Source organism: Schistosoma mansoni, chromosome W (assembly GCF_000237925.1).
Source record: "Schistosoma mansoni strain Puerto Rico chromosome W, complete genome".
Taxonomy (NCBI): Eukaryota; Metazoa; Platyhelminthes; class Trematoda; order Strigeidida; family Schistosomatidae; genus Schistosoma; species Schistosoma mansoni.
In genome coordinates this window covers 26,598,330-26,610,815 of record NC_031502.1, presented here as the reverse complement: position 1 = coordinate 26,610,815, position 12,486 = coordinate 26,598,330, and the positions used below count along the sequence as shown (strand labels likewise).

At 31.1% G+C, this 12,486-nt stretch overlaps 1 protein-coding gene across 1 annotated transcript in view; it reads right to left on the bottom strand.

Annotated features, from left to right (window-relative positions):
* Smp_165440 (putative netrin receptor unc5) overlaps positions 1-12,486 on the bottom strand; it is a gene marked incomplete at its 5' end in the record, with an annotated part of 53,570 nt that overhangs the window by 16,678 nt on the left and 24,406 nt on the right. Inside the window, 3 exons of the mRNA XM_018789169.1 lie at positions 2,823-2,924; positions 3,892-4,328; positions 6,034-6,094. Coding sequence (XP_018654639.1) covers positions 2,823-2,924; positions 3,892-4,328; positions 6,034-6,094 — 600 coding nt within the window. The remainder of the gene's footprint in view (positions 1-2,822; positions 2,925-3,891; positions 4,329-6,033; positions 6,095-12,486) is intronic.

Below are 12,486 nucleotides of genomic sequence, written 5' to 3'. Positions count from 1 at the left end.
TATGATTTAGACTAAGTATGCTTTTACAAGCGACCTACTACAGACCCTTTCAATATAAGTTTTAGTTACTGTAATCTTTGTTTACGTGTTTATCACTGTACACTTGCTGAAACTAAATTTAGAAATCAGTTGTCTGAGAAGTATATCAGATGATATCTGTAAAAGCCAACAGCTCCAGGGAGTGACTATTCAATAGCTACTAGTCTCACTCTATATTCCTCATTATTTATAAGCTTCTATAAATTATCTACTCAACACTTCATTGCAATAGAGAACACGTTTCGCTACTTCGTTGTACTACATTTGTAAACTATTAGATTTTATTCATATGTATACTTCATAGACTTTCTCGTGACTAAAACAAATACCAGCAGACCTCAAAAAAATCATAACATGGAGCTAAAACGTGGATTGTTTCTTAGTTTCCCCAGTCCTCATATGTTGTTCTATATGGAGCACATAAGACTGACACAAATTTCTGTGGAATATTTTCCTGCTTTGAAGTTGTTGCAAAATATAAACTTGTCAAAGATTGACCACGGTAAACGGTGCAGTTCTCTATTTTTCATCGCAATAACTTTCTTATTAAACGATTTACAAATTAGCAACAAAATGCTACGAAGTAGTTAAGCTATCAGCCACTTCCTACAGTGAATGATAGCAGATGTTAGATGATTGTTGCACATAAAATAAAGTTTATCCTGTCCCCTAAGTTGATTTTGTATAAACTTTCGGGATAAAACTTAGCTATGTGTTTCCGAATGGAAAAATAACTGAATTCTTCGAATATTGAACTAATTTCCGATCCGTGAGTTATAACAATTTGGTTTATTTGAATAAGTCTTAACATTAACAAAAATATTAACTGTGTTGATTGGAGGGTGAACTAAAATTATGAATGACTTAACAGAAGACCTGAATCCAGTATACAGCTCATAAAGTCTAATTAAAAACGTAACTCACGCATAAAATATTACACTGTAACATCACTGAATCATAAACAGTTAGATTGTAAGTTTCAATAACATTATCTTCATGATTCTGGAAACCACTAGACCATGGTGACTAAACTAATTTCTTGAAATTTATTTGCATCATCAGTCTCTTTAAATTTTTCAAAGGGAGGAATATGAACAAGCTGTAACGTTTAAGGAAATTTAATACTGTTTGAACAGAATATATTATAGACACTAAGTCTTGTCAAGTAGTATCAGAGAATTTTGAGGTCTATTTTTTATCAGTAAATGATAGAAAGTTTCGGTAGATTACTTAGCTCCGCTTCAATTTTCGTAATTGGAGAACCAAGCGTTTTCGTTACAATTACGAAGACCTTCAATTTTTTAAGGTTACGAATCCCTTTTTCTGAAAAGTAGTAGACAATAACCTTAGTTTATTTCATGTAAGTCCTCAGGTTTTCACCAATTTGCCGTATTCTCAACAAAGCAACTGCTCACAATCAGCCAGCACAGTTTTTCTCAGTCTTTTCTTAACAGAAATCTGGTGTTTATTATGCTTTAAGATACATTTACTCAACCTTGTAAAAACATATTTTTCCTAAAAAGGGGAAAGGTGAAGCTCCATTTCGTGGCCGGTTACTATGGCATTAATAATTATTATTCCGGGGTCTAGTGGCGAAGATTAACATTTACGTTGTTGTGATTAAACACTTAGAAATATTCAGGTTATTCCTTGAGGCTAAATTATAACTTCGACTAACATGTTAGCACAGATATTAATCACTTTATCAACATATAATTAGTCAAGCACGAACTTCACTCAATGATAAGACAAAGTGGATTTTTCACTTAATATCTAGGTAAATAATATAATTATGAAATTTATATACATTGGGCTAACAGCCATAAGAAGTGTATTACACGTCTGCTTTCTAAAACTCAGTGGGAATTCAAAATACCTGCAGGCTAAATTATTTCAACATATACTTTGCAAATAATATGAGATATATTAGTGTACCGAGTTTTAGGAAACTAGGAGAGCTGATAGGACTAATGAAAATGTAATTAAAACATACATAAACTGAGATGTTTTCTTGATAACAGTTAAACTGCGCTATGAAGTACCAACTTTGTAATTTCCTTACCTTTTTTCATCAAAAAAATTAACAGTTTAATATTAAAACTATAAGTTTGCTGTAATCTCAGCCGGTTGTTAGGTCAATTTCATTGGTGTCCAAGCTCGATTATATTTTGATTTAAATTTTATTCACACCTATTAGACTTACTAAGCTGACTGTTGGGTTACAAATATTTTTTTAATATTTTCACTCGTGCAGTGTATTAATTAGTTGAATTTACAAATGAAAAAGTTTCAAATGACCGTTGATGTTTGACCAGGATTTTATTGGCCTAAAATAATTAGTAAAAGATATTTAGTAAGTTTCTGCTATTTTTTACTTCCAAAGAACAGGTGTTTACTTTGGTACCGAAAAGTTATTCATGGCAATTTAAAGCAACTTTTAGTACTAAAGACGCTGTCAAGAACTTTTACTGCACTAAAGCATTGATAAATATTGATTTATGATCATGTGGATGTATAATAGCTACCTGCCGAAATCATCTGTTGTTTTCAATGTAGATAGTAAATTTTTATGCCTAAATCAAGGGTATTTTTAGACAAAAATAATTTGGATGTAATGACACGAATTTAGAATAAACGAAGGAACTATAATAATTATTGAACAACATTCGAACTACTGAAAGAATTAAAGACACCCTATATTTGATATTAAGTTGTTACTTCGAAAAGATACATTGAATAGAATATATTTTTATTTAGGAAAATAATGAAAATGAATATCTTACCACCTAATGTAGGACGATGTTTATCTTCTCTACATACTGCCAAATAAACTTCAACGAGTGAATTCGATTGCAGTGCACCTTGTGGTATGGTCAAGAAAACACCTGTTCTCAATCGATGTATATAAATATGTATGTGTATATGAACAAAATCACGAACCGGAACAATAACACATCCGTTAATATTCATCATATAACACCCGACAAATTGTGCCGAAGTTTGATTCACAAAAAATATAGAGAAAGAAAAACATAGAAACTGGTTAGATATATAAAACGTTATGTAAGCTTTAGATTAAATGTAACGTTATTTTATTTTAAAAAAACTTGTCTTTTTTACTGCATTTAAATGAAATGAATAAAGCAAGAGAGGTAACCACCTGGCACAAAAGAATATTGGTTAGATATTTCCATTCAAAATTTCAGAGTAGTTCATGAAATCAGATCACAAAGCACATGCTTAACTCAAGGTATTTTCCAGATATGGTCTAACTCATCTAATTTATTATCCTTCTGTTGATAAGAGTCGGGAGATAACAGAAGACGTTCTATATCAACGGAACTTTAGTGTTTTATCACCTGACCTAGACTTCAGTTATAAGGAAAATAAAAATCTATTAGGAATCTTCAGTTTCCTTTTCACAAAATCTAAAATGTGAATTAGAAGTTTTACAAACGATTCATGTAGACCGTATATTCATTTTCTTTAGCAAAGTTTTAGAGAAAATTCCAATGATTTAGATTGAGTTTTCATATGTAGGTTGACCTTCATTCATGTAATAATAAATCAAAAACTTTAAAACGTTTGTCCAAGAAACGATAAAATATTTAGCAGATAGTTGTTCCAGAAAAAGCCTTTCCCACTAGCTCTGGTTGTCTGTATATTTTAAATGTTATAATTTAGTAATTAATTTGCATTTTGCGTGACATAAAAATCAAAATGTTATTCACCAAGCATTGGATGCTGAAACACTATGGTTATTTGAAACATACTATAACTTGGTTTTATAAGACTGTAACAGTGTAAGGAAAAAATACCGGTTAGCGAAATCTAAAATATAAAAGAACATACCTGATTGTGGCAAAGCTAGTTGGTCACCATCGCATGATATAGTTTTACGGACAGTCGTATTCAATTCTAGAGGATCAATAAATTCACATAAAATTGATCGATCAGATGAAACTGTGTCTAAAGATAATTCATGGTATAGGCCGGATTCTGGTTCACATTTCTCGTTGCACTCATCAATTTCCATATTTAAAAAATTTATGTTATAGTTATTGGGACTTCTATTTGTCAGACATCTATTTAACGGCAATCCAACTGATCCAGTACTACTTCCTCCGTTGCAAGATCCAATCGCAGTAACAGTTGTACCTGTATTTGCCGTAGAAGGATCAGAAGAACTCTCGATTGGACCACCTAAATTGCTAACAGCCAAAGGTGTTGAGAAGTGTGGTCCACAATTAACTCTGGATAGCCCAACTTCTGATTCAAAATATGTGGGTCTGTAAAAGGGGAAATAACATTGAGAGATAGTTGTGATAATTGTGCACGATTTTTAAGCTGCAGTGCTCTATCAAAATGCGGCAACAACGAACTGGCTTCTTCCCAAACCTTCTTTATAAATTTTATAAATGTTATGAGTATAAGTTCCTGGATTCAACTGATGCATTATATAGTGTTACTGTAGTGAACGAGAACACAAGTGGGGAAAATCGACTGTATTTGAGCACAAAATTACAGAACATCTTAGTAAAATCTGAGAACCATACAGTAAATACTTCATTTGCAAATGTCAATCAATCATCTCAGACTTTACTGTTCCTTCATTTCCATAGCATTTATTCACTGTTCTTATTATCTTTGGTCTTCTTAACCTACTGCCTCCAGGTATTTCACTTCCGATTGATGATACATACTACTTATATCTGTCGACATTAGTAGCATACACTGCATTAATTTTGTTAATTTTATTTTCACTTCAATTTTCAAAAGAATGTCTGTTAACTGGTAGGAAACTTGGTCGCAGTTTAGCAATACAATTAAAAATCATGTAATTTTAACACAATTACTAAACATATTTTCAATTATTCGCGAACTCTTAAGACTCGATCTTTGCATTAACATCACGATATAGCTGAATCGAAGAGGTTTGACTAGGTTACAGATACTTAGAGATTCCACAATCTTTTAATACAAAGTGACAACTTTAATAATTCAAAATTTTTCATCAAACCTTTAATTACTTTTAAACTAAAAACATTTTACCTCAGTTAAGTAAATTGAAGATTTCCAATAACTATGAAGTCTGTTTAATTTCTGTATCCTACATCAATGTACATGCTGTTAACTATCACAGAATAGTCAACAGTTTTATCTCATATCGTCTTATTTCCTAAAGTAAATTTTGTCTAATATTAATAACTGTTTTGTGTTGAAAATTTCCTTAGCTCATTGCTCTCAATCTCTAAAATGATTGTTCCCTTTCATAATTAAAGAAAAGACTAATGACAACAAAATCTAATGGAAAAATACACGCCCTAAATTTGAGAAAATCCTTTTAATAACAAAATAAAAGAGAACAAGTTCAAAGGTCATGTAATTTAAACTAGTCGTTACACTGTTTTCTTGGATGATATAAATCCAAGGAAAACAGATGAAATTAATAGGTTCGTTATTTCCTTTTGAAGTTTTGAAATAGTTTTATTGAAACAAACTTAATTAAAATTTAAGAAAGTATTTTGAGATGATGTAGACGATTTATAGCCCAGATGAGTGATTTCAGTATAGTTTCATTCTGTCAGCTGTGGGGTTTTATTGTAAGGCTTTTATCTTCCCTATGAATTCTATCATGAGCACAAACTTTGGAGAGCAGTGTTGTTGTTGTTACTGATGTTGTTGCTTCTTATTATGTTATTGTTTATTTATTTTAAATGTCATCCTCTTCAACCTTGTTTTACCTCGTAGTTGTCTATGATTTATCTAACTAATCAGTTGATAAGTTGGATCAACTTCAATGTGCGTTGGCTGTTAATTGATTTAACTGCCAAGGTTCTAGAAATATTCCTTGTATTTACTTTAAAGTAATGTCAACAGAATATCATACATGTGGTCGTCCTTTTTATCTTCGTTTGCATTAACACAGAATAGCAATCAAACACCGTTATATATTTCCCCATACATCAATATCCATCAAAATGATCGACTTACACTTGACTGGAAACCTTGGATAAAGTGTACAAAGGAAAATCACTTCTTTTTAAAGTTTGAGCTGATGATAGTATCCATAAGGAAAATGAAATCCTTAAAATTAAACCAATCAGCTCACAGTTTGAAACTTCAACAGAAGAAACTATTTATTTAGGTTACGACAAGATGAAGAAGTCAACTAATTTCTAGTTTATTTATAAATACAAATCAATACTTAATTTGGAAAAAAATTCTAAAAGTTAACATTTAGAAAAGTACAGATTTCAATATTTTATCGAAATAATTGGAGACTAATTAAATGAGATGATCATTTAACTGGTTATAAGATATGGCCTACGTGAAAGTATATCGCTATACAGGGTGTTCTGATTGGATTTGAGGCAGGAAAACACGTTTATTTTTTATTCTGCATGTAATACCTATTATTATATTCTAAACAAAACACTAACCAAAGTCTTTTCACGAAGTCTTTAACTAAAAGCCCGAGAATAAAGTATATTTTGTTCAATCACTAAAAGTTTGAAATACCTTGAGTTCAAGAAAAAAAATTAATCTAAGGGGAAATATTAGCTCAACTTGTGTTTAATAAAACAAGTCAATGTTAATTATTTACATCACAAAAATACAGTATATTTTTAAGATTTAGATCTACTTGGTAACTGCAGATTTTTAGGTACTACTTCTATACTATTAGTGGTAAGAGATCGAATTGAGGGATACATTTTGATAGCTTTCAGATTACTAGTTTATACACCATATTTATCAAAATGGTATAACCTGTACGTAAATTAGCAAGGCTCAGTTATTATTGAGACCTAAAATACCACCTTCATTTCCACTTACTAATGACCATGGGTGATTCTCTACAGCTGATAGTTCTTATAATTATTTGGACTTGTTTTTTATAAACAATGTTAAGTGTGACTTAAAAAAATGAAAATATATGGAGAGAATTACATTATTCTCAGTAGAAAAAAGACATACAGCTGGGGAACATGATTCCTCCATTAATCTTACTAATAAATAGAATCCAATGTTTCCAACTTACGAGGGAAGATACTGTTAAGTTGATTATAAATTATGGGCAAAAACATAAGCATATACTTATACTTAATTAGAAAATAACCGGTATTTAAATAAGCTAAGATGTCACTTCATATTCACTTCACTTATACATAATAAATTTGATAGGAATGATTAATTTTTTCTTACTGATTTGACTTAAAGTCATTTGAACTACAGTTTTTAGGCTGAGATAACGTATGAATCATGTGGTGAGCAAGACTTTTCAACATATAACTCATGAACACTATCATCAGATTGTTTATATTCTTTTGCATTGTAATAAACCTAGTTAAAATAAATGACTTGATACTACACTAATTATAAAATACGTGACACATAACAGAAATGCACTTTCCTGACAAAATTGATGCACCAAATGTTTATTCCTAGTGAAAAATTGAAAACTGATTTGCTGTCTGTTAACTGTGTAGTCATTTCATACCTGATCAAAAATTTTAGTTGTTGTGATATAACATTTTGATAATGAGGTTTAATGTTTTAAGGGAATATATTTGAACATTGAATCAATAGTTCTTTTCAACTTAAACTTGTGATCATAGTTTACCAGCTAAGCACAAGCAAAAAGATCGACAAGATTGTTTCATTTATTATTAATATGTCCTCACAGAATTAATACTTCAAGGTTTGGTATATTTTAGATAGTGAGTATAATATGAGTGTTTGAAACAGAACTGAAAATTATTATTATCAACGAAATAGTACTCAAGATATACAATTAACAGTTAAAATTGATGCACGTCTATACGTTGAAGAAATAGTCATGCAGAATGAAAAAGGTGAGGTTATATTTACTAATAATCATAATAAAAACAAGAAACTGTATTGAGAATAATAAGTGATCAGATAATTAATCAGCATGATTAGGACTAAAATCAAAAAAATCACATATGAGTATCAATACGATTATGAAAGAGGTAAAAAATTACTTGATTACAATCATAATCACCATGGCACTGGAAAACTATTACGCTAATTCTGTACATATAAGCCAGGTCAGAAACTTTTTATTTCAGTTGCCTTTGTAGAATGGAGTAAAATTGGAGTTGGATATTTGATTTAGAATGCTTTGCAGATGTTTACACTATATCCACTATTCACCAAATATCTGACGATTTTATTATGTAAATTAATTATGTCATCATTTATTATTTACACTATTATTGTGCAATCTCTTATTTTTATTGTGGTTATTAGTAAATATAACCTCGCTTCTACTCTTCCTACATATATAACCCTGGAATGTTGAAAATAAATACTTACTCAGTCCCTGAATTAACCACTTGATTATTAAACTCGATATTTGTTTGTAAATATGGATCAGAGGTCAAATATCCACTTATTTGACACGATGCTGGATTCATAAAATGTTGTGTATTTGGCAAGGTACTCGAAAACCCAGTATAACCGGATATATCTGATGCTCCGTGACTACCATCGAAATTGATTGATGTAGTTGGGATTGGTGGTAGAGATAGAGGTAGTGGTGGTGGTGGAGTCGGAGGAGGGGGTGGTGGAGCAGGTGGTGGTGGTAAGTTTGCTAAAATTGACGTTGTTGTCCCCAAAGATGTTCCGTTAGGAAAGACCAAAGTCTGTCCAGCTGTACTTAGAGGAATATTATTGACTGGAGTAGTATTGTATTGGTGTTGAAATAATATACCATTAATTCCACCGTTTATTACATTTACTCCAAACGTTTTACTGTTTATATTGTTACTATTATAATTTGGTTTCATTCTGTTCATCTCCTGGTTTTGTGTATCGGCCACACTTGGATTCATTATTGTAATCGTAGTTTGTGTCATGTCACCGGGTAATAGCAAGTCTGTAGATGATGAAAAAACTCAAACTGTGTTAGGTATCACTTAGGTGAAAATGAATGCAAAAGTCTTGATTTTTCTTCATAAATAAAGATTAGTAAATCTTAGTAATTTGAACAAAGCTGTCTAGAAATAAAAACAAGTAGCTCCTAATGATCTTTGGAACTATGAAACAACAACTTTCGTACTCTCACTAGTAGTTTATTTCAAATGCTAATGCGAGTTCTGCCACATAAATTACTCAATCATCATTAGAAAAATAGCTTATCTGAGCTCAAAGTGTTGATTAAAACTACTCGAAAATGTATAGTAAGACGAGATTAAAAACAGTGATAATCATCTCATGTTCATAAAAAATTTTAACCGGAGTATTTTTCGCCAGTGTGAAGGTTCTTTGAGACTGTGTTGTGAAGTGCAAATGTGATTGTATCACTTCAGTTGCTATAAAATCTATTTTTTTACACATAATATAGTTCATGTAATTAAATCGCAGGTAAATTATAGAATGATTTACTTGTATGGTATTTTTGAAAGTTAGTAAACTTTCATGAACATTGACTGGATCTAATGGGACTAGGAAATGTGGTCAACAAAACCATAATAAAGTCTCTAAAGTGATCATAATCCAGCTGATTGGTAGCTTGATGCACTCCTACCTCTCTTGGATCACACAAGGCATATCTGATTTTTTTATTAGTAGGCTTAATCTTCTACTTTCGTGATTAAACCCCAAACGATAAGCCCAAACAACAAAGTGAGCCTAGGATTTTTAAAGGTTTGTGTGAACTCCTTCCTGATCTTCAAAGATTTTGTTCATAACCATAGGCTGAGTTACCAAACCATATTCATAGTTTAAATATTATGGTTTATGAGCTTCAGTAAACATTTTTGTCTAAATCACGTTACTGGTATTCAATAACAATGCGGATGTTTGATCAAGTTTCCTCTGTATAATAATGTACAGTGAATTAACATTGATTTTAGAAAAAGCGGAATGAAAACGAATTGACTACTATTTTAAAACGAACTACGGTTTCAGTAGTTCACAAATATATTCGTTTTGAATAGTACTCCAGTTCTAAACTAAAATTTCAGTAGTATAAATCGAATCACCTTAAAACTTTAATTATCGTTTAGTTTGCTTATTCTTTTGATTGAAAAAGTATTTTAATACTATTAAATATTTATATTATTCCACTTGAAGCCAAAAATGATACACCGAAATAATGATGACTCTTTCCTTTTCACGAGGATTTATTTTACAAAAGTGAATTAAACTACTGAATTATGTCGAAAACCGGTTGTATTATATCCATTACTTCTAATTTGTTATATAAATAACTGTCATTAAAGAAGTCGGCGATGAATATGAGTAGTATGAAACTCGAATACATTCAAGTCAAATTATTATTCTATTAGAAAAAAGCAGTAAAATCGCTCTTAAAAACATTAATAACTGTATCGGAAGTCGTTTTTTCCCACAATATACTTTACACAAAACAACAATAGTTTCTTTGACAGCTTACCTTGGGCTTTCTTATTAGCTATTTCTTGTCGACATGAACGTTTACCTATTCAAAATACAATCGAATCATAAGAATTGGTCTAATTGAGAACATGAATTATATTTTTTTAAACAAGGATTAAATATACTGCAGAATAAAAAAAGCTTTTTTAAAGAACAGGAACAAAGATTTGACCAGAATCATATGGATTGATTTCAGTGAGTGAGACTCTCGATTTACAAAGATTTTGCTCATTTTGACTGCAGCATTCCAATTTCTTTCAAATTTTTAATTTTATTTTCAACTAATTGATCTCAACACATTCTATTCTCAATTACTACTAACTTCTGTTCATCCATTTATTTACATAACTAAACGACTTTTTATAGCTCTATGATTTTCGTTGTTATGTTTGATGTTCCAGTGTTTCCTTCCGTACAAAGTATTTATATGAAACACCTTTTTATAGTCCCCAGATCTTATTGTCTTATCTAATCATCGCTCCACCATGATGGTAAGTATTCACATCTAATCTATGTCACTGTAATAAGTATGTTAATTTGATTTTAAAATATTATAAGTTGTAGGCATCTACCGAGGACTTAACAAAATAAGATGAGTTCATGAGATTTTGCTCAAGTCTTTGTTCCTGATCTCTTTAAGATAATAAAAGGAACTAATTGTATGAAAACTCTTTTACTGTTTTCTTCTCCTTATCTCATAGATTTTTTTTTTCGAAAAAGAAAATTACATTTGCATCGCTAAAAATCAGAAAGGCCTGAGTTTATTTTAAGACATTTTGTAATAATTCTCATGATATCCCATGTAATGTATGGATATAAAGAAACACAGGAGAATTAGATGGCTTAATAAAAACTCCTTAATATCTTAGATAATATTCCATTCGATACATTAATAATTAATCGAGTCACATGTATTTCCTTATTGTCTATGTGAAGCCTATGATAACAAATTAATATAATGACTAATTAAAGCTTTTTTACATGACATCAAATGTAACATGTTTTATTAGAAACGCCTAAAGGCTGTTTTTGTTTTTTTAAACTGTATCTTTAATATTCACTTAGTATGGTTTGTTTGAATCTACCCATTGATGTTTAGGACTGCAACTGGTCAGTTTCTTATTGGCCATATATGTATACTGTGCGTATTGCCTCGATATAGCCTTAATTCACAAGCATTATAAGCAAAGATGGATAGTGGCTAGCAGTGGAATCCAGGACGCAAGTTTCGCCCTATTTGAGATTCGTCAGCTGAATGCACCTGCATTTCAGAGTTGATGTTCACTCTGGGATTAGAACCCAGTACCTTTCGCTTCAAACGCCATCACGTTATCCACTCAGCTACTGAGTTATGATAGCTACTTGCCTGTGCAATGGGGTGAAGTTTAAATTCACTTGGTATATCGAGGCGATACGCACAGTATGCACATATACCAATAAGAGACTGATCAATTGCAGTCTTAAACATCAATGAGAACATTCAAACAAACAATTCCAGAGTGAATTATTATTATTATTATTATTATTCGAATTCGAAACTTACGTTTTCTTCTTTGCAAATGTCAACAACTCAGAATATTAATTTCCTTACTAATACGACAATCAAACATCACTAACCTAATAATCATTGCCTGTCATTATCTTTTTATTTCACAATTTACAGAACATCATAAGGACCATCTAGATTTCATGGTTTTCAGAAAGCAGTATCTGGTCACATACAAAAAATCATTACTTACTATGAAGACAAGCAGAATAACGAATTGCCCGAGTAGTAGAAAATTTCAAACTTTTTCTTCTAGTTATCAGAGCAACAACAGCTAGTAGCACAGCTAAAGACAAAAACAGACCAACATAAATTGCGATTTCTTCAGTTCTAAACATTGGTGAACTTGGTATTTTTAATGTAGTAGTTGGTGGAAGAAACAATGGATCTCGGCAGCATCTATCGCACTGATGGATGCTCGAAAACTCACCCCACCTGGCTCTGAACATAACGAAGAGCGGAGTCAGCTTAAGATT